This window comes from Apteryx mantelli, chromosome 13, assembly GCF_036417845.1.
Source record: "Apteryx mantelli isolate bAptMan1 chromosome 13, bAptMan1.hap1, whole genome shotgun sequence".
In the NCBI taxonomy this organism is placed as follows: Eukaryota; Metazoa; Chordata; class Aves; order Apterygiformes; family Apterygidae; genus Apteryx; species Apteryx mantelli.
In genome coordinates, this window is record NC_089990.1 from 25,090,278 (window position 1) to 25,111,259 (window position 20,982).

A 20,982-nucleotide genomic window follows, 5' to 3' on the forward strand; every position below is an offset into this window, starting at 1 on the left:
CTGGGCTGCAGTGTGGGCATGTGAAATTTCTGCTAGAGTTCCGTTTTTACAGTGCTAGAGGAGCTACTGTTTCCTTTGCTCTGCCAAAGTGAAGTATTCATAGTAGCTGGGTTGTGCCTAATCCACATCGGTGAAAGCAGTGTATTCTGCCCTCCTGGCAACATCTGCTTTGTTACTTTGACTGTAAACACACTCTGTATACACATGAACCGTGAGCCCCCTCCAGCTTTTTAACTCCTGGCAACTTCACCTTGTTTGTTATTCTGAAAGGCCATTCAGGTCACCTGTGCCCTGATCGGGGTACATCCATGGGTGCATTGCAAAAGGATGTGGTTACAACCTGACAAGATTTTCTGTGTGAGATTTTCTGTTTAACACTGCCAGAGTCGATCCTCCCCAAAGAGCCACCGCACCAATGTTAACCTGTAAAACGGCAGCCTCTGCTGCACTTCCACTCATGTCCAGGGATGACTTCTGCGTTTTGAAATGATCCAAAGTGCAACTTTATCGAGGTATAAAAAGCAAACAAAACCTGTTGCCTGCTTTGCTGCTACTTGGCTCCTTAACTCGTGAGTGGCCCTGCTCAGCTCGTACCTCATGTCTGTGACTGAGTGCATTTCTGAGAAAGAGGCTCACTGAGTTTGCACAGCTTGTTATTGCTTGAGTTCACACGCACATCTCTGGCAGGAATGAACCTGCTCTAATGGTTAGTGCAAACGACGCCTTGCCTGTCCTTGCTTTCGTCCGCAGGACTGGCAGCAAGATGGACAGACAACGTAGTTGGTCAAGAAGAAACTTTCCTGACTGTCGAGAGAGATTCCCAGGCAATGGCACACGGGCTCTCTCCAAGCTGTACCCAACCCAGATCGTTTTATGGTTTCAGTACCCTCTTGCGCCCTAACTCTAGTACCCCCATGCTCTTTGTAGAGGCCCTGGTAAACTAAGCTGCAGGTAGGCTGTTTCTTTTACTATATGACAGATGTGTGAGGGGTGGGGAAAGCACCTGGAAATGGCCCCGAGGGGGAAATCTGGATCTTGCCTAACAAACTTCATTTGTCATGACATGAATGTGGAATTCACCTCCATCAGAAGACATGCAAGGACAGGATATTGCTATAGATGCTGAGTCTGGGCACTGCAGAGCAGGAAATGGTGACCTGAAGAAAAGGGGTCTAACCTTTTTATAGCACACCTGGAGAAACCGCAGCTTCCTGCCTTGTGGCCAGAACTAGCTTTTCTTCCTCGTTTTGTGCTTGCATCGTTAAATCTACTACTTGAAAACAGCTATAATCTGGGAAGAAAGTTCCTCATACAAATGAAGGAAAAGGAACAAAGGGAGATTTTAGTATTTAAAAAACTGCAAATGACAAGTCTTTATTAAGTAGTAATTAAATTAGCTGAACTAGTTACAGAATCTTGAAGGTCCTTGACTTTCAATTTTCTGAGAAAAGTAAAAACCCAGGAAAAAATACCTTTCCTTTAAGGAGGGGAAAAAACTCTGGGAAATTCTTTTCTGACCCTCTGCAGCAATCACAGAAATGACCAAGAGAGAAAGTTAAAAAAAAGAAAGAAAAAAACCCCTCCAAACTATCAAAATTCACTCACTGTGTAACAAAGCCAAAAATGCAACTAAATTCAGTGTGGTGCAAGACAAGGGTGAGCAAGACTCAGCAAGTCACAAAGCTGAAAGACACATTCCTGTTCATAAACAGGAATGTTTTATACTATGATCCCTTTAATCTAGCCAGTCAGATCTACTAGAGACACTTCTCGTACAAGCACCCACATGCCTGCACTTTCCAGGACCTTCTCTGTTGCTGTCAAAAACCTGAGATCTGGGAGAGGCACTTGGAGGAAAGCTAGCCTTGACCACTGTTTTTTGCCAAGCTAGGTTTCATCCGGGTCCTCCCCAGTCTGTCCCACCAAAGGGCCACACTCAGCAGGTCTCGGGGGTCTAGGAGCACCAGCAGCGCTGTGACCTTTTCCCCATCCTGGGCGCTTGGCCGCCTGTGCCCAAGGCCAGCTCTGACGTGGTGCAGCTGTAACCTGGGATCACATAGATGTGGAAACAGCTCAGTGTGAGAGTGAGTCTATTGGTGGTGGGGTCTCTTTCCTTAGCTTGGGAATTGCATTTAAGCTCAGGCATGTGGGAGCTATGTTGCATGTATGCCTGTGCCTGGCCTTGCTGGTCCTGACCTGCCTTGTAACTATGGTCTTGCCTGGCAAGCTGGAATTGCAGCAAACCCTGGCTGTTGTCACATCACCTGCTCTGCTTGCCTTGCTTGGGTACTGCGGGCCAGGGTCCTTGGTGGTGAGGGCTCTCCCCTGCCTGCTTTGCTGTCATCCCCAGCTTGCCTTTCCATATGGAGCAGCCTGCTCTTACACCGGGCAAGGACCTCTTGGAGCAGCAACGGTTTCCTTTGCTTGTTGCACTGCAGCAAGAGCTTTGCCAGTTTAATTCAGCTGAAGTCCCCCTTGGCTGCTGAAATGGGAGATCCTATCCTTTCAGCAACGGCTCCCAGACCAAGGAACTAGCATCCGGGTACATATATCTGAGCAACAAATCAGGCTGAGGAACTGATGTACCTAAAATGTAACCCAAACAAAAGCATAAGGATGTTGTCATCCAAAGCAGTTCCCTGATGCTTGGGAAAGGTAGCTCACTCTGTCTGTTGTCAGTCTGCCATCAGGTAGGTTCCTTGAAGGAGAGGGGAGGATGCGGGCTGCTTCCTTACCCTGATCACTGCACTTTTAGGCAAACAGACCCCTCAGGGTGGGCAGATTGTGACTCACTTGAGAACAATTCAGCACACTCAGCTGGGAGAGCCTCCTGCAGAGAGAAAGTAGGAGCTTCAAGCAGAGAGCCTGAAGCACAAGCAGCAGGATCAAGGGTCTCAGAAATGGTGGAAAGAGCCGGACTTCACCTAGGATCTAAAGGGAGCTCTGTGGAGTTTGCTGAAACCCAGAAAGCTAAGGCTGCTAGAGAAAGAGCAAGGCTGGAGGAATGGACCTGCCATTGCAAGGATGGAGCAGGCAGCAGGGAGAGCTAACTTTTATGATGTTTTGCCCAATACATCAGACTTTAATAGCTTCCTTGTTCTTGTTTATGGTCAAAACTGAAATGCTTGCTTAAGAACAAGGTTTAGACAACAAAGGCTGACCCAAAGTCCTATCAAAAAAACCAAAACAAGTTGTACTAAAAAAGTAGCTATGCAAGAAAGACAGAAGGTATACCACTTAAAAAACAAGACACGTAATATATAAAAGAAATGTATTACTAAAAATCAGTAGGATGCAAGTTATCAAAGTACTTTTGTGAATATATATCTATAAATCGGTCCCTTCAAGCCAGAGGACAAAGTGCCAGTGGGCAGGCTGGGTGGAGGGTGTATGTTCCTGCACCATCTCTTGCTCTGGATCTGTCTGGACTCATCCTTGAGCAGATTCATCTCACTAAACGAACAGAAAGCTGAGCCAGCAAAAAAAGAAGCAGCTAATTTTCTCCTGGATTAATGAGCTGAGTAAGCTGAGCTTAGCGTTTCGTGAATACCAGAGTCAGTGTGAAGGAAGGGGCAGAAGGAGGTTACAGGTCAACATTTCTCACTTCCCCTTAGTGTCTTCATTGCTTCAGTTCAGCATAAGCTGCGCTGAGGAGCCCCTTCTTTCCCACATACATCACTCAGTCCTGCCTCTTCTTTTGTGTAGGTTGCAGCATTCATACTGCTGGCTGATGGACAGAAGCATGGAAAGGCTCTACTGTAAGTCACTGATTCTTGGATGTCTTTTTTGGGCCAGAATGAGTCTCAGCTGGATCTATTCAGGTCGCTGGTGCATGAATTCTGGTGTTGGGGGCAGCAAGGGGGCAGGAGCCAGTGGCGGTAAGGAGGAATTGCCTCTCCTGGAGCTGAGCCAACGGTGGTGAGGGCTAGCAATTGCCAACAGCAGGGAGTTAGAAGAGAGAAGGGAGGACCTTAGCTGCAGGCAGCAATGTGGACAGATGGGAGAGAGCATGGTATGACAACTTACACTATTTCTAGTGCAAGCAGGGCCTGTGCGGGCTGCGTCTATCAAAGCTCTGCCTCATGTTCTTCATCTTTGCAACTCTGAATTCAAAAAGGAGAAAAACAGTGAGAGAGTGTTTGAAATGTGCCTTGTGAATGAACTACTACTGCACATCTTTTCTGCTCTAAATAAATAACATGCAGGCATTGCAATGATACTGTGGCTTTCCCATAAACATGCACGTGTCTTAATAAACATATCAGACTCCTTCCCCATTCAACTCCTTTCTGCTGCTTGGGGATCACAGACTAAGGATCCTCCCCATGCAGTGATGGGAGATGGCTCTGAGGTGGGAAGGCTTGTTTCTGTCCTATTCTAATAACCCGATGTTATATATTTCTTAAAACAGCATACCGGTATACTGTGCTTTCACAAAACCTCTCTGATACTACTTCAGAGTAACAGCGAGAGTTGGATATTCGACACCCTTGTGTTTCTAAAGGAGTTTAGTAAGAGAAGAGACCCTTGTTTGTCCCATTTCTACAGCACTCTAAAACCCCATGCTCCAGAGCTTCTGCTAGTTGTATTCGGGAACCGGGAAGAGATTCTTGAGTTGGAACCTACTGGTCTGATTCACTGGACATTTTACTTCTTGGCATTGCCTAGAGCAATTCAGTGAAGGCAGAACATCCGATGGGATGGTTGGAGATTTGAGGGCCAGGGGGGAGCTTTTCTGAGAAACACAGTTTAAATGCTTCTTTTCTGGCATGTAGAAATACTCTTAAAATCTCCCAGGTCTTGACCACATACAGGTTGGGATCAGACTCCTGCTATATCGAACCAATAGTAGTCTTGGTAGTATGGCAGCGTCTGTGTGTATGTGTGCATGGATGTTCTTCACACCCTTCTAGACCAAGTGTCCACCATATGGACATGCTGATGCCTTCACAGCTTATTACAGTTGCTCACACCAGGAGCTGATTCGCTCAATTTGATAATTTTCTCCTTTACTGTTTCCATTTTGTGTAGTGTTTTAGAAGTGGATGTATCTTTCATTTTAACTAAGATTGCCTGTCTCTAAAGAACAACGTTTATCCCTGCAGCCATGCCTTTGAATTCTTTATGGCATGAATTTTTTGTGACTGCCAGAACCAGTGAAGTTGCAAGGTGAGACCAGTCAGTCTTTTTTCAATTATGCACTTTGATTTTATCTGCTAACTTGTCTCCTCTTGGACTGTTGACCGTTAAGATTTCCCATTCCCACATCTTACCGATAAGTCTGAAGAGCAAAGAGATACTTCCTGGATGTTTTCGGATTGAAGTTAGCTGAAGATGTACAGTTGTCTTCGTGAATGGTGTTCCCAAGTAAATGACTTGGCAGAACCAGACAAAAATCTTGGCTGATAGCCTAGTATGTGGCTTGGTTGATAAATATGAGTTTATAAAAGAAATATTTTGCATTCTTTATACTGTGTTTTGAAGGGCTGAAAGCTGAAACAAATCCTGACTGACTGCTGGGGTTACAGAACATCAGTGAGGACACTTTCAAATTCTGGTAAAAAAACTTTGGGGAAAACTGTACCGTTAATTTCTGATGCCCTTCAACTTGCAGCTTTTTTTCTGGTGCTTCTTGGTACTTTATTTCCTGGTGACCTGAAAAATGCAGAGAAATTGTGGCCCATGATTGCTTTGTCTTAGCGTGGGGTCTGTTGGGTGGAAAATACCTATTACATGGAGTGAACAACAAGGTGTTTCTGGCGCGAGGGGGATACAAGAACCACAAAGCAAACGGTGAATTTCTTCCAAATGCCAGGCAAGCATTCTTCTGCTGTGATGCTGAAGAGAAGACTACTTTTTTTTTTAAATAAATAAAAGTTAATTGTAGTTGTTTTATTTCAACATTAGAATTGCCTCATTGTTCTAAGAGAAGGTATTTCATTGTGTCAGAAAAGTGAATGTATTCCATTTTGTTAGAATGTAGAGAACTGATTTTGCTGACTACAGACATCTCCATACTTGGTTATAAAGTCACTGCAAGCTGAAAGGCACTGCATGGACAAGGAGTCCTTATTATGAGAAGATCACCCACAGTCTTCACCTATAGCCATGCAAAAATGATCCTGCCTTCACATATAAAGCGATGGGCTCTGAGCTGACTGTTGCTGCTCAAGAAAAAGATCTTGGGGTTATGAGAGATTGTTTCACTGAGCAGCTCAGTGCTCAGCAGCAGTCAGAAAAAAAGCCAATCGGCAATTACAAATTATGAAGAAAGAAGTAAGGAACAGAACAAGGAATGTCATTCACTACCATATAAATCCATTGCTCTCCTGCATCTTAAATACCCATCTCAAAAAGACGATAGTAAATATAGAAAAAATTCCAAGGATGAACAAAGCTGCTCAAAAGTATGAAATGGCTCCTACAGGAGGAAAAACTAAAAATAGCCCCCTTCAGTCCAGAAAAGATCAGCTGAGGTAGTCATATGAAAGAGGTTTATAAATCCTGAAGAGTCTGGAGACACTGGCTATCAACTGGTTGTTCAATCTGCTTTCCAAGTAAAAGAAGCTAGTAGGAGCAGATACAGAAGAAGCCAAAAGAATTGGGTATTTGTGCAATTCCTTGCTGCAGGACATGGAGGATGCTAAAAGTTTACATAGATTCAAGGTGAAACGGAACTGTTTCATGGTAAAGTAATCCACTGAGGGTAAACAAATACATAAAAACATGTCATTCTTGGAGTGGGCGGAAATATCACTTATGCTTGGCCCATTCTAATAGTCTTCCCTAGGCAGCTGCTCTAAGCCCCAGAGACAGAGTATTGGGATAGACAGACCCTTAGTCTCATCCACTGTGGCTGCTGCTATGTTTGCTGATGTCTCCTTGCATCTCCCACACATCCCTTTTCCCCCCACACTGGAATCAGGGAGAGGGCGGGCAGGCAGGGCACGGCAGGGATGGGATCGGGAAGGAGGAGCCTTTTTGGACTACGTAGCAAGTCTGAGAACAGGCTCTAATGCTGGGAGGAGCTGAAGTTTTCAGAGCTCAGGGCAGTCTGTGGTGGGGCTCCCTGCAGAGGGGGGAATTTCCTGATCAGTGAAGAGGATATATATTTCACAATTAAACCCAAAGAGAGTTTCCAGGATAGCCGGTGTGGTAAACTCAGCATGCAGTCAAGGTGTGTGTGAGAGCCCACTTGGTATCCCATACTAACTCTCCTCCGCTCTACCTCTCCTAGTCCTCACAGCCTTCCCCTTACATGCATGCCCCACTCCCTGCACTCTCTGATTGCTGCTAAACTGGTCTGTACGTTTAATCCGGATGATACCCATGTGTTTTGTCCATTTATCCTTTTCCCATGTGCCCTCTGTGAGGATAGGCAAGTTTTGCATTCAGAGGTACGACTTGGGAGAGCAGTTATCTTTTTAGTCTGTCCCAGTGATAACAAGAGAATCATGGCTTTGGTTCATACTTACACCACACAAAGACGACTAGAAACACAAAGAGAGAAACAACAGACACGATAACTGTTGCTGCTGTCCAGTCAAAATCAGGTGAGCATCCTTTTCCTGGAGTCAAGAAGAAAGCAGGAATTAATGCCACCCTGGCCAGCTGCAAAGGTCTGCAGGGCTTTTCTGCAGCAAATAGGAATGTGTGGTGCCACTTGGACAGTTACACGGGGCTGTTAAAACCCTGCAGCTGACAGCTACAAAGTCTGAATTCTCTGCTGCAAAGCCTAAGCATGGTGGTTCCAGAACAACCCACAGCAGCACCATGTAAGCCCTGCAGGAAAAGGTGAGTCGGGGCCAGGACTGGTGGTGGAAGAGGAGGTGACCCGGGCTTCCTGTGACTGGGAGCCCCGAGTTTCAGCTTTGCAGGGAATTGGAAATCCCTCTTTTCTACTGGGTAGAAACTGCAATTGCCTGCAAGGTACCACTATCCTTATATAACTCAGGGAGTTTATGATGGAGCTTTCCGTTTAGGAAGCCAGGCAATGCAAGTTTGGGCATGGGAAAGAGGCAGTCTGACTTTGCTGATGCTGAATGTCCTCCAGCAGCAGGCTGGTGAGCAGCACGTTTAGCACCGTTCCTCCCAGAACAGCAGCATCCAAGACAATAGGGTTCCCTAGAAACAAGAAAAGCAGCATGACAGGTCCTGTGATATTTTGTTAGTGCCATTAAATGCTGATAAGAGGTAATTCTTCACAGGAGAGGGAAGACACCTTTATACATTTTGTTCCCTCTAGAATTTTTGGCTCCTCAGAATATTAACCCCAAAACAGAGGTGTGGCATTGAGTTTGTACAAAGACTGTTCAAACAGCAAAAGCTGAGCAATACCCTGCTTGCTAGAGAAGTGTGCATGCCCTCCAACGTGGCTGATATACGGGTGATGGTTGAAAGCAATCCAAGGGGCAGAAAGAGTCGTCTTGTTACCAAGTTCGCTACCCTCTGTGCTCTTGCTATGAGATCACAGATAAACAGGTGTGCAACATTCATGCATACTTACGTGGTTTTGCTTTAAATTTCTGCCACGTGCCTGGGGAAAGTGCTAAGATCACAGCTACTAATAACATTATGATGATTCCCACCACAAGGAAGAGCATTAGAAGAAAGGCTGGAGAGATGCCTGCAAGAAACAAGAAAAAAGAGGAATTGCCAACTGGAGACTTTGGGCTCTGTTCTGCAGGGATCCTCATGCACCCATGTACCAGAGCAGCCGCTGACCCATCAGAAAACCTCATGGAGGCACTGCAGCAAGGGTGCCAGCAGCATCTTGTTCTTTCGTTCTTTTACGTCTCTTTTAATGACCGCATTTGAACAGCTTTTTGATGCCACAGATGAACAAAGTTGAAAACCCTCATCTGTCTGTGAGTAGAAATGCCTCACATTAGCATGCCTGGCTGTCACACAGAGGAGAGATGCTGTGGGCTTAGCATGATGTGAAAGCTAACACTTCAGAAAAGGACTCAGGTGTGTGCCCATGCATAAACCTATACCTATTTTCTGTATACCTTTCCTTTGGTGACCCTTAGCCTGGATGTTTGCAATGCCATCTTTCTAAGCTTGTGTCTTTGGTAACTCTCCGTATCAACATTCCATCACGATGTTGGCAACAGCCAAGGAAAGGCAACGGCTTTCCCCTCACCTGGTAAATGTACAAGTATGTGCTCTTCCTCCCTGCACCAAAGGTGCTCCCTTGGAGCTGATACATAGTACATAATCACTTTATTTCATTTGCTGCCTCGTAGTTGGATACTGGTACCTTTCCAAAGCAGCATGATTGTGATTTTTACCTTCCTCTTGTATCCAGAGACCACTGGCAATGGCCAGAAGAAGACAGGAGCCAAGTAGCAGCACAAGAAAGCCTACACAAGGCCACCTCCAGAACACTACTCCTAGGGAAGCAACACACATTAGACTGGTATTACCTATCTAGTAAAGCAAAATGTTTGGCATGAGATGAGACCATTGCATTTATCAAAGGGCTGAAGGCAGCCTCTGTCTCTGCGGCCAGTTTAATGTACTCTTGAACTGAAGCAGGGAATTTAAATAACTTTTATACATCCATAAGGGTGTGCAGCTTTTTCAAACCTTGACTTCTGTGGGAGTACTGGGCCCACACTCCACTTCCAGCACTCCACACAGCGCCGCATGCCTGGCAAAAGTAACGGAGACTTATCTTTTGACCCAGTGCTGTTCAACTGGTGGCAAGGCAGGCAAATAATATGAACAGCTGGTGTTTGTTACAGAAAGCTCACCTCATTTGAAGATGGCAAAAAAAAGGTCGATAGCAATATAGACCCACTGTGGGGTCTGCAGGAATTGAAGGAGATGGAATATTAACCCAAGTTTGAAGCGAGTTCATGCAGTTAAGGCTGGCCAGGGGGTGTCGGTATCAAAGGAAACCTGAAGCAGTGGGAGATGGGACTGTTTTACATGTCTTAGAGAAATGTGACAATATGAAAATGAGCACCCTGAGCTGTTCACAGAAGATGAGTAATGTACCTTATTGACTTCATCTGTTCTTACTTGCAAATTTCTTTGTCCACCTCCATTTTTTAACAGCAGCAACTAGGCAAATTATGAAATCTTGGCTAAAAACCTCTTTTCCAAGGCTGGAGGGAAAAGAATGAGACAACATACCAACTCTTTTTTTTCCTGATAGATAGTACAGAGGAAGGAGGCCCAGTGTGGCAGCCCAGGTGAAGAAGCTAGCAGCAGTAGACATTTGCTGTGCTTGCTTCAGAAAAGGTTTCAAACCTACAACAAAGAAAGAATTCAAGTTCTCACTGACAGACTCACAAATGGGAGATTGAAATGGTAGCCAGAAGCTAAAAGAAGACGGTGAAAGAAGGAGGACAATGGTGTTCAGTGAAGGATAAAAACTGAAATCCCACATTACGTGTTGCTGTAAATTGTTCAACTTCTAGGGGGTGGGGGGGAAGGAAAAGGAAACCAGCATGAATTAACTTAATCTGCCAGGGAAGTGGGGAGAAGAAGTTGTTTTCTCACCTGTCTGAAGACTTCACTCTAATACACCTAAGGAAAAGGCTGTTGATGTTCTGTGGTTCAAGCTGCGTATCCCTTACCGTCAATGATCAAGTCGAGGGAGGCTTCGTCCCAGCTTACTTCATTGCTGACATTGCAGGAGTAGGAGCCACAGTCTGATTTCTGCCCATTCTGTATCTGCAAAACTCTGAAGTCTTCAGAAAACACATAATGACCATCTGGGCAAAGCAGCTGCCCATTTTTCTTCCAAACAACATCTTTTACTGCGGCAAGATGCTCCACCGCACAAGATAATTGGATAGGTGTATCAGCCAGTTTTGAATCTGTCTGTAAGCCAGGTTTGGACACGGGGTCTAGGAGAAACAAGAGAGTTGGATACATTTACCTTTTCTCATAATATTTTAAAAGTCCAGGTTCCAAGACTAGGCACTTAACACCAACCTCTGTCACCTAAACTGAACCAAATCTGCTGATGTAGAGTGGCAGAAATACATATTAGCTGAAGACATCTTCTTGAATTGTAGTCTGCTGTACGCATTGACAGTCTATATTTATGCATTCAAATACATTACAGGAAATATACTAATATATATTTTGTTAACTATATGCTCAGGGCTTTCCTCATTAGAAACATTAGAATCACTCTTCATTTCTACTTAGGTCTGTATAAAGTACATTCAATGCAAATATTTCTGAAGCAGAGTGTTAGCTGCTCTTCTAGTATACAAAGCCATAAAAAAGTGCTTATGATAAGCCAGCCTGTGACAAGCCCAGCTGCTTCTCCAGAGCAGGAATGAGATCTGTTTTATGTTTCTTTGACTTTTAACAGCTATTCCAAGTGTCTGCTTTATTAAAATCTCTGCTTTCTCACTTACCTATAACTAGGAGGAGTATTTCTCTCACTAAAGTTTTCTTTAAGTTGACCGTGACCATGTAAGTACCGCTGTCATTCACTTGTGCGTTTCTCAGCTCAAGGGAGCCATTGGATGTATGGAATTGTACTCTGCCTTCATAGTGATCATAGATCACTATTTTTGAATCTGACTTGAAGTAATCCACAATTCCTTTCTGTGTCGGGCCTTTTTTGTACTCCCACTGCATGAACCATATGATCTCGGTGACATTTTTGAAGGTGAGCAGCACTGAAGAGCCCGTAGCTGCAAACAGCTGTTTTGAGGAGCCTGTGACTTTTGGAGCCTGTTGTAAGATCAGTAACAGCACTGAAAAGAGCAAAGAGAGGTAGATAGTTAGTCTTACACAGCACTTCATTTGGGGACCTGGGCTCAGGGAGTGAGAGCCTGCTGTACTGGGATATGGGTGTCAGTCTAGCAGGGATGAGAATCCCTAGCTGAGCCATCAGCTCTCGCCATCCATGCAGAGAGCAGTGCTGGGCTGGGACTACTGCCAGCACCGCAGAGCCGAGCATCTCAGCACTACAAGGCTGAGTTTGGGGAGGGATCTCTGGGCTTGAGATCTCATCCTGGTTCTGGATTTCTGAAATTTGGCACCATCTCCAGCTCCTCCAGCCCCTCAGTTTGGCCAGTGACGATGCTCCACAACACGTATATTGGTGCGCATGAGTAGGAGGGACTTCCACTGCTCCTGTTGCCCAGGCCTGGCTTAATCTTTGAAAGTGGAGCATTTGCTTGTGCAGTCCGGGGTTGAGCTCATCTTCAGATGAGATTATTTGCATGCCTACGTGAATGTTTAGGCAGGAAGAGTCTGAAATACACTTTGTGGGGGCCAGACAAGCTCTACATACTCAAGCACGGATGCTGCATTCTGAAAAGCTGTCTCTCACTGGAACATCAGGATCATCTGGAAGAATTTAAAACTGCAAAGAAGCAAACAAGTACAGACACTTGGTATGATCTGTTCAAGTCCATATACACCTCTTTTCTCCAGTTAAGTGCCTGTTCCGCTCACTGGTCCTTCCCAGACTGAGCTCCCACCATTTTCATGCACTAAGCTGGTAGATGTGCCAGGAGCATTATGTTTTCCCATTTAAGTGGATGAATATGTCTTTTCTCTGCGCATTAACCTATTTCTAGCTTCACACAGGGTTGGTTTACAGGTACCGCCAGTGTAACATTTGTATCTACACTCAACCTTTCAAATTCCCAGGCAGGCTGGCCAGGTCCTTTCTTTTTAGCTGATAATACACTGTTTTCAGAACAGCCTAAGGGACAGAAGAACTGAAGTTACAGCCTCACTGAGACTGCTCTTAGCACACCAACAGCAGTCCCACGTGTGTTTATTTAATTCTTCTGGCAGGACTTGAATGGCAGCAGCAAGGACAGATCTCAGGGGATTGTGACTGAAGTATCAGCTCATATCCCCACTAGAAAAACGGGAAAAGATCCATTTTCCTCAACCGCAGGCTTGAATCAAAAAGTTGAGCAAACAACATTGAGAAGGGAAACTAAAGAGCAAAAGAAAACAGCCAGGAGAGCAATCACTAGGTCCTAAAGGGAATCCCCCCCCCCCCCCCCCCCGAGGGGTGATCTTCCCCTCTGAGAGAGCAGGTGCCTGCTGCTTGGGCTACCTGGGCTAGCTGCCTGCCACGTTGCTCCTCTCCCACAAAGCACGCCGTGCCTTGTGCTAGTGTGGCTGGTGCCACTCTGCCCTTGGAGTGACTCCAGCAACCCCAGCTGCTTTGCTAACAGCTTTTTTTGTTGTTGTTTTAGCTCTTTGAACAGGCAGTGTACGGGCTGTTTCTCTGCTCCCAGGAGACTGCAGCAGCTTCTCCCTTCTCACCTGCTTTCCAAGGGACTCTGTGTAGCTCTCAGCTGTTGTCATCAGTGAGGACAAGCAATCCCACAGACACATTTAAACACTGCAGGATGGTCCTGCTGTACGCTCTGACAACTAAAACCTCTCGGCGTCATTCCCCTTCCTAGCAGAAATGCCTCGCAGCTATAGCACAACACAGGCAAACCAGCTACATCCCAGGCCTGACCAGTAGCCCTGTCTCTTCATGCTCCTTTGCCTCCACTGGATGCTATCAGACCCTCATCCCTTCTGGAATCCCTCTCCTCGCTCCAGGTATTCTCCGGGAGAGGGTTTCTTTTCAGTTGAGGTTTCAGCCTCCAGACTAATCTGAATACATATCAGCCAAAATTGCTCAAAATCCTTTCTCTACATCCCCTTAGTGCCTCTCTTCTAAAACTCCATCCTGCAAACTTGAATTCAAGTACCTAATACAATGATCAGCAAAAGCAACACCCAACCACCCTTTCTACCACCACAGGGCTTCTGCAGGCAGAATAAGGGGTCCTTCTTTGCCGAAGGAGAACTTCAGCTGAGCTGCGGACGTGCCCATCCTGTCATACCCAGAGAGAGGAACCGAAATGTTTATCAAATCCCATTTATTCTCTTCCTGTATTTTACTGTTTCTGCAAAGAAAGTTAGGTGGCTAGTCAGTCGTTTGCCAATAACTGAGTAGGTTTTTGTTTCCCTGTAGTTTTTTTGAGCCCCCTTTGCCTCTCAATTCTTTGGTAATCCTTTTCTGGGTTGTTGTTGTTGTTTTCTTTTTCTTTTTTTTCTTTTTTTTAAGAAACATAGATTTGCAATTTGCAATGCTATTTTACCTGAGGCCTGTCTTACCTGAGGCAGTCCCTGCCAGCTTGGTGCTCCTGCAAAGATACAGAAGAAGAAATGGGAGTTTCTGGAGGTTCACACTGCCCAAGGTCCGGTGAAACACAAAGATCATTCTGTTGAGAACGAGGCTTTGGCATGAAGGATAAAATCCTTGTTTGCTTTGAGAGCAATTGATGAAAATAACCACATTCTTTCCACCGGCTCTGCTCTCCACTGAGCGTGGTTAAAGTCAAAATCCCTACCTGAAGGCTGGAAAAAATGCTTCCTACAGCAGGTCCTGCTCTAAATGCAGCAGAGAAACAGCAAAGTAGAGCCATAAGCAGCAAAGTGGCTGGTTCTGCTTTGCTGGTGCAAGCGCAGCCCATGCTCTTGCATTGCTACAACAACTCAAAGACTCCTTCTTAACTCTTCAGGACTAATAAAATGTGCCAGTTCAAAACAAGCGTGGCTATCTGCTCTCAAGAGAGTGGTTCAACTGTCATGAAAAGACCTTTATGATAGCACTAAGGCAGCTTAAAAAGAGTTGAATTTCTCTGAAGTAAGAGAGATGAAAAAGAATGGCAAGAAACTTATGGCAAGAGACTTACATTTCTGCAGTACATCAGTCACTGCTGGAGTGAAGAGTTCATTCTTCTTTTACAACTGTGAGTATAAACTGGCAGGGAGTTCTTTCAGGACAGCATTTCTCCTCCTTTTTACACGCCCACATAGTTTTGTTTGGGCCTTCCAATACTCATGAGGGCCACCTATCAGCCAAACACCAGCTTGTCCATCTGCCTGCACAGGAGGTGTGATTTGTTCACTCCCTGCTCTCTGGGAGTTTGTCTCCCTGCTAGTAGCTCTGCAACCAGAGCAGAGAGAGGGCACCCGTCCCCTGCAGAGGTCTGACTGGCTTTTTGCGAGGATCTCCTGGGATGCGTGGGAGCTGTGTTCAAACCCTGGCGGGCTGAGGAGACGTCCAGCTCAGGCTCGACTTTATAGGCACTCTCAGCTTATACAGGGAGCAGGGAACAGGGAGCCCTGCCGTGACTGCTCTTCAGGACAATGTTTTTTCTGGGCATCTCACTTGTACCGTAAGTGCAGGTGGCGGCTGTGCTTCCCACGCACCTGGGTCCTTCGCTACCCTGTAGGCAAACAGATGATTCTGGATTTGTAGATGTGCCTCTCCCTCCCCTCTGGATGGGGGGGGTCACCATCTCCTACTTGCATGCTCTCCTCTCCCCTCGAGGCACAGGGACAGAGGTGGGAGGCAGCCAGCCCTTCCCCAGGACAGGGGGAGGCTGGAGCCTTCTCGAGGCTCCCTCTCTCCTGGGGAAGGGTCCCACTGCACCTACGGTCACCCACGCTTGCAGGGAGGAAGGCACAGCACCCTGGGAGCACTTCAGGCTGAGCTCGAACCCTGCTGGAGCCAAGCACAGCAAACACCCACGCACACCAGCATGGCATGATTGAACAGTACTGCTAGCCTTCAGCAAGGAGAAATGCATGTAAATAGGTTGGTAAATCAACAGTAGCTTAATTAGAGATATCCTAAGGCACAGATAGAAGAGGCAGCTGCTTTGCACCAACAATTATGGGACTGTGACAGGAAGGCAAGGTGGAGAATAAGAGAGGCAAGGGTAAATGGCAGAGCTCGTAGCCAGGAGTCTAAGGAAGACCCTTGGCTGCCTTCCTGTAGAAGCTGAGCACCCCCATTGCATGTTCTGCATGGAAAAAGCCAGAATAAGTTTGTCCAGCTTTTAACTTCTTCTTTGGTGTGTTACACTAGGAGAGCATGACATAAGGAAGGGGCTCCATAAGGAGCTGCTGCTCTGCCTTGTTTTTCTGAGTAGCCAACAGAGGTGCAGCAGGGGGAGACTCAAGCAGCTCTGTTCATAACAGGGAAACCCTAGAAACGTACTGACATGGAAAATACAACACGTGAAGGAGCAGATTAGACAGTGCCAACAGGACACAGCTCTGTCATGCCCAAGGAGACACGGAGCTCTTCTCCTGCTCCCTGCCTGTATCTCTGCTCAGGGAGGATGCCGAGGAAGGGCACCAATTTCAGAGGGACAATCCATCCCTGTCGCCCAACTGCAAACAGAGAAGGCTCCCCTTTATAGCTCTCTCCTCCCTCAGCCCCCTACACCTTCCTTTCCCCCCACCCTGTGCCCATGTGATGGGGCACGAGACAGAAAGGCAGAAGGACAGAGAAGGAGAACAGTAACCACTTCAGAAAGTTTACTCACATTCTGCCATAACTTAGTCTTACTTGGCCGTGGGTCAGTTCTAAAACCGAGAGGTGTTTGCAGGTAACAGGTAACATTTGGAGCCAATTTGGCTCCAGCTGCACTCTGCCTTGGTACCAAGTCTTACGAACTGAGATAACCTCTTGGGAGGATACAGCTCTAGGGTTAGCAATGAGAACCCATATCTGATGCCTGACTATCTCCAAAGCAGTTAGCCTATGTAAATCAATGCACGAGGATATACACTTATCTTAGAAGAATGTTTTTGCTTTTTATCTCTAAAACAAAACTCGCTGGAAAGACCGAAAAGGAAGGTCCTAGGGTAGCAGAGTGGAGGAGCAGAGGTGGAGCAGATCTGCTTGGAGCTCCGTCTGCTCTGAAGCCCGTTTCGCTGTGGGGCACTTTTGGTGAGTGAGAGCTTTTATTTCAATCCGTTTCTTGCACTATAAATAGGCTTATTTTCCTGTTCCAGTATGTAAATACCACTGCCTGCTCTTCTCCAAGTACCCAGTCCATGTCAGGCCACCCACGTGGTCAAAATGTGGCTTTAGCTATTCTTGCACTTCAGCATAACTTTGGCACAAGCTAGGGAAGGAAAGGCTTTAAAGAGGCCAGCTTCTAGGCCTGGATCGTTTTGGTCCTCAAATCCAAGGCGTGGGTTCAACCGTGTCCTTTAAAAAAACAAAACCAGTAAGAAAACAGCATTTCACTTTCATTTGAAGCCATTTTCGTTTGGTTTTTTTTTTATTCCTTGCTCTCCTAGAGCAGGTGAAGTAGAGCTTTTCTTATGCTTGCTGTAGCAACGCTTCCCAGGAGAGGGCACCCTGGAGTTGTCTGAATGCTGTATCTCACTCACAAGTTACAGATCATACTCTGTCCCCTTGGTGAGGGACATTTTCCCCGATAATTGCCAGGACAAGAGCTGAGGAAACAGCTTTCAGAAGATGTTCTGAATGTCCTGTTTATTTGGCAAGTGTTATTTGCTGGAAGCAAAAGTGCTTTATGGCGTGGTGGCTCTGTATTCACATACCGCTTCCAACACCTCCTTCCTTTTGTATGTCTGCAATAGTGATGCTTTCTTTTACCAGCCCTTGACATCTTTCCCTCTCTTTCCAGGTACTTCAGAAGGGTGGTGCAGGTCACATTGCCCCTCGCCTCCCTGTTGGCCAGGAGGAAGTTACAAAGGTATTTGAAACTGAACCACTACCCAAATTATTATCTCCAGTGAGCCTTTAGCCAGGTGTGCTCTGCTAGCCGTTCTGCAGCCTTGCACAGCCTGCGCTGCAGCTAGAATAGGCCAAAATAAACCTTTGATCGTGCAAGAGAGGCTCTGGGCCCCACCAGGACCCCTCTGGCCCCACACACCCCTGCACCACACACCCACAGTGTCTGTTCAAGGTCTCTTTGAACATCAGAAAGCATCAGTGAGCAGTAAATCGCCCTGCTGATATGGAAGCCCTGCTCTACAGAGCAAGTTAACATTTCTTCCAAATTACTCTTATGGCTCAGTGTTGTTGGCTGCAAGCTCTGCATCCATGTTTCTCTGGTTTACCTGCCCCATCTTTGCTTCTGTAAAAGCAGTGGCAGCCTGCGATTTAATCTCTCAGTATACTGCTGGTGCTTATAATGTGACAGAGAGGCATGGGTAAAACTTGGAGTTAAAAACAAATTGGCATGTCAGAGTCTATTCAGTCTTTGCAATGTTTTTGTGATTTGTAATGGTTTTCTTGAATGCTTTTTTTTTTTTTTTTGTCACTTCTGCTCTTTCTTAGATGGCTGTCTGTGTGAACTGAGGAACAAAGGCAATATGATCAACTTCAAGCACTCGGAAGTTATTAGGTAAGCCTCCAAAACTGTGTGATTTCATTTTTTAACTGAAGTTTTCTTTCTCTTTGGTTTTTCTTTTTTCCCCCTGAGCCTTTCACATACATGAGTTATTGAATCTGATTTTCAAAAGGCAAAGTAAACACCCTCCCCCATCATAGGTTTTTGAATATTTACATGACCGCAGGAGTTTTAAGAAGTGCCCAAAGATCCCAGGGGATATCGGAGAGGTTGTAATACTGAGGCTGCTTTCACACTGGCTACAAGACTGCAGGGTCTTCTGCAGGGGCTAAAGCAACAGCTCAGGCTCAAAGCCTTTCAGCTCAGCCTGCTAACCTCTGCGGGAAGGGTCTCTGCAGCTTCACGTTTTGTCTCTTCTCAGCCCCTTGGACAGCCCACTGATCTTCAGCTAAGTGATACGTAGCATTGAAGATGAGACATTTGCCATGTATTTGCACATAAACAGAGCTGCCCCTATAGCAATGCAAAAAAGAACCCAGATTAAAGGGATGTGGAAGGGACAGGAAGGTAAAACGACATGCTGTATCGGTTTAAATAAAGCTGTAGCTTATCCTCTGAGTACAAGACCCTTCCCTGCCTCAGAGGTGTTATTCCATCTGGGCTTGCTATTGGCATTTTGTCTTAAAAAGTCCGGGCATAAATTTCATGAACCTGCATGGTGATGCAGAGGCAGGAGGGAAAGATGTTGCTGTTGACCTGGTTTGAGTCTTTTCTTTTTATGGCAGTGCCGTTTCCACTCAGAAAGGTCTGTCATGCAATCAGGCTTGACCTCCCACCAGCAGGCATCGCCTATTTGCACTCAAATGAAATTTTAAAAAATTCATAAAAATAGATTTATAAAGTGCTTTAGCTAATGCCATCTTGGTTACTAGCTATACCTTTGAACTCATACAGATTTGACTGACTTCAGAGCAATTTGTTTCATCCTCTACTTTGAAGATTTAGCAAAAGCATTTGCGTTAGAAGTTCTCCTAGCTAGAAATTTGCTTGAAGATGTTGTTTCAGTAACATTTTTTCATCTGAAAGAAAACTTGCAGCCGCTGTGTTTTCAGCCCTTTTGGCAGGCATACCTCTGCATTGTGTATATTGTGCAGGGTAATTCCTAAAATACTTGCAGATAATTAAGCACAGATTTGGAGAAATTACTAATATCATCCCAAATATTAAGCTGAAATAGGAAAGAAATCCCGTTGGTAATTGATGTGAGTTTTGTTTTTTTGTTTTTAAATATTTGATTAGTTCTTCAATTTGCCAAGTATTCAGTAGATGATTGTTTCAAAACTATTAAAACTAACTAACAAATGTATTTCCTAAAATGGAAAGGCAGAGTAAGGTGAATTTTAAAAGAGAAAATGGAAACTCGCTGCTCGAGCTCATGTCATGCAAACGTACAATGCTTCTGTTCAGAAGAGTCCCTGTTCCACCACACGGGTTATTCTGGTTATTGTACACGTGTGGGCTGAGCTTGTCTTGTACTTGCAAAGTTCACCACGATGCCTGCTGATATCTGCTCATCATTTCTGTCCTAGCAGCTGTGGACGTACAGCTGATCTTACCGATTTGTAAGAAAAAAATGGTTTTTAGAAAAAAACCTAAAGGGTCAAGGGCACTTTTCAAGAGCGTGGGCTCGATTCCCATTTGGCTCGTGCTGACCAGATCACAAAGAAAGCAGATGAAGGAGTAACGGAAAGTCTCTTCCACAGGAACATGGGCCAGGAAGGGTGGACAAGATCACGGAGGCTACAGCTGCTTCTGCAAAGAGCACAGCCAGGAACTGCAACCCAGCAGGGCAGCCCCATCGGCATTGCGGCCCACTGCAGACTTGTAAATGGAAACGGTGCAGACAACGGGATATCACACTATAGTCATTTGGGAGGGGGTATTTTGGATCAGCTCCAGTCTGGTTCCTTGGACTGCATATGCATGAGCAGTTAACGCACATCATGTGACCACCTTCTAGCTTGCTTTCATCCAGGAGTAAGCCGGTTTGCAAGCTGCAAGCCCAGTCTGCAAAACCAAGCATGGCGAGTGGGCTAACTGCGGTTCATTTCAGAAGAGCACTTCTGCCTGAAACAAATGTCCGCATCTTACACCCTGATGCAAGGTCTCTGCGGTCCCCTTCTCTGCTGTGCCCGCTGGGTGTGCAGTGGGTATTTGAGCATCAGCAGCTTCAAAGTCAAAGTAAAAATAAATGCGAGAGTGTCAATGCCACATAAGCATTTTTACCTCTGTCTTTGGAAAAACATATGTGTCTGGTCCACTTCTCCTGAAGCCAAAGTCTGCCAATCTGCAGATTATGGCCACTGTGGCCAAGAAAAATTAAGCCAAATGCAGACACAGCTCACAGAGGGGCTATTTCAAATCCCAGCAGGGATGGCTAGGCATGGTTTGGCTGCTCTGGCTATTTGGAAGCTGAAGGCTAGTTTTTTTCCTCTCTGCAGCTGGGGAACCCTAAAAGTCTATGGGAGATTGCTCCCTTGAGTATGTAGCAGCAGGATTTGGGTCTGAACTGTTTGCTGCAGTGATGACATAGATTAACATCCTCACTCATAAAAAGCATCTCTGCCTGGCCTGTCTCAGTGCCCTGCACATGAATGTCATAGAAGAGCAGGCGCTTTGCATGAATTTGCTGCTGAGATATAGAAATGAGAGAGACTGGGCTAGATGACAGCAGGTTTTCTGCTCTGTTTTGAATGTGTAGGGGCTCACACGTTGGTGCAAACATAAAAGTCAGCCCATCTTTTCTCAGTGTTAAGGCCACCAGGGCAGGAAGCTCAGGCTGCACTAGCTAAAGCAG

General features: G+C 45.8%; 1 protein-coding gene and 2 long non-coding RNA genes across 6 annotated transcripts; 1 reads left to right on the forward strand and 2 right to left on the reverse strand.

Annotated features, from left to right (window-relative positions):
• Window positions 1-3,831: 3,831 nt before the first annotated feature.
• LOC136993265 (uncharacterized) lies at window positions 3,832-7,692 on the reverse strand. Its single transcript, XR_010885512.1, has 4 exons — window positions 7,476-7,692; window positions 5,585-5,655; window positions 4,027-4,103; window positions 3,832-3,925 (listed from the first exon to the last, which is right to left on the reverse strand). It is a non-coding gene; the product is annotated as an uncharacterized lncRNA (long non-coding RNA).
• Window positions 7,693-8,592: 900 nt separating this feature from the next.
• Window positions 8,593-14,778, reverse strand: LOC136993273 (CD48 antigen-like). Of its 4 annotated transcripts, XM_067304114.1 has the most exons (6): window positions 12,272-12,295; window positions 11,385-11,729; window positions 10,630-10,862; window positions 10,513-10,539; window positions 10,144-10,260; window positions 9,147-9,395 (listed from the first exon to the last, which is right to left on the reverse strand). In XM_067304114.1, the coding sequence occupies exons 1-4, from the start codon at window positions 12,288-12,290 to the stop codon at window positions 10,531-10,533; spliced, it is 606 nt and encodes a 201-aa protein (XP_067160215.1). In that variant the 5' UTR covers window positions 12,291-12,295; the 3' UTR covers window positions 9,147-9,395; window positions 10,144-10,260; window positions 10,513-10,530. The 4 variants fall into 4 exon arrangements, 3 of the variants coding, with proteins under 3 accessions (XP_067160214.1, XP_067160215.1, XP_067160213.1); XM_067304113.1 differs by lacking the exon at window positions 9,147-9,395 and adding an exon at window positions 8,593-8,626 and having other exon boundaries at window positions 10,513-10,862; XM_067304112.1 differs by having other exon boundaries at window positions 10,513-10,862.
• A 1,894-nt stretch (window positions 14,779-16,672) lies between these two features.
• LOC136993251 (uncharacterized) lies at window positions 16,673-19,938 on the forward strand. Its single transcript, XR_010885487.1, has 4 exons — window positions 16,673-16,747; window positions 17,457-17,525; window positions 18,113-18,179; window positions 19,889-19,938. It is a non-coding gene; the product is annotated as an uncharacterized lncRNA (long non-coding RNA).
• Window positions 19,939-20,982: the final 1,044 nt, after the last annotated feature.

What these genes read in the sequence shown, in the direction of transcription:
- LOC136993273 (XM_067304113.1), bottom strand. An exon ending in AATACTCCTCCTAGTTATAG is followed by an intron (nt 10,863 to 11,384) that starts GTAAGTGAGAAA and finishes TGTTTCTCCTAG; the next exon opens with ACCCCGTGTCCAAACCTGGC.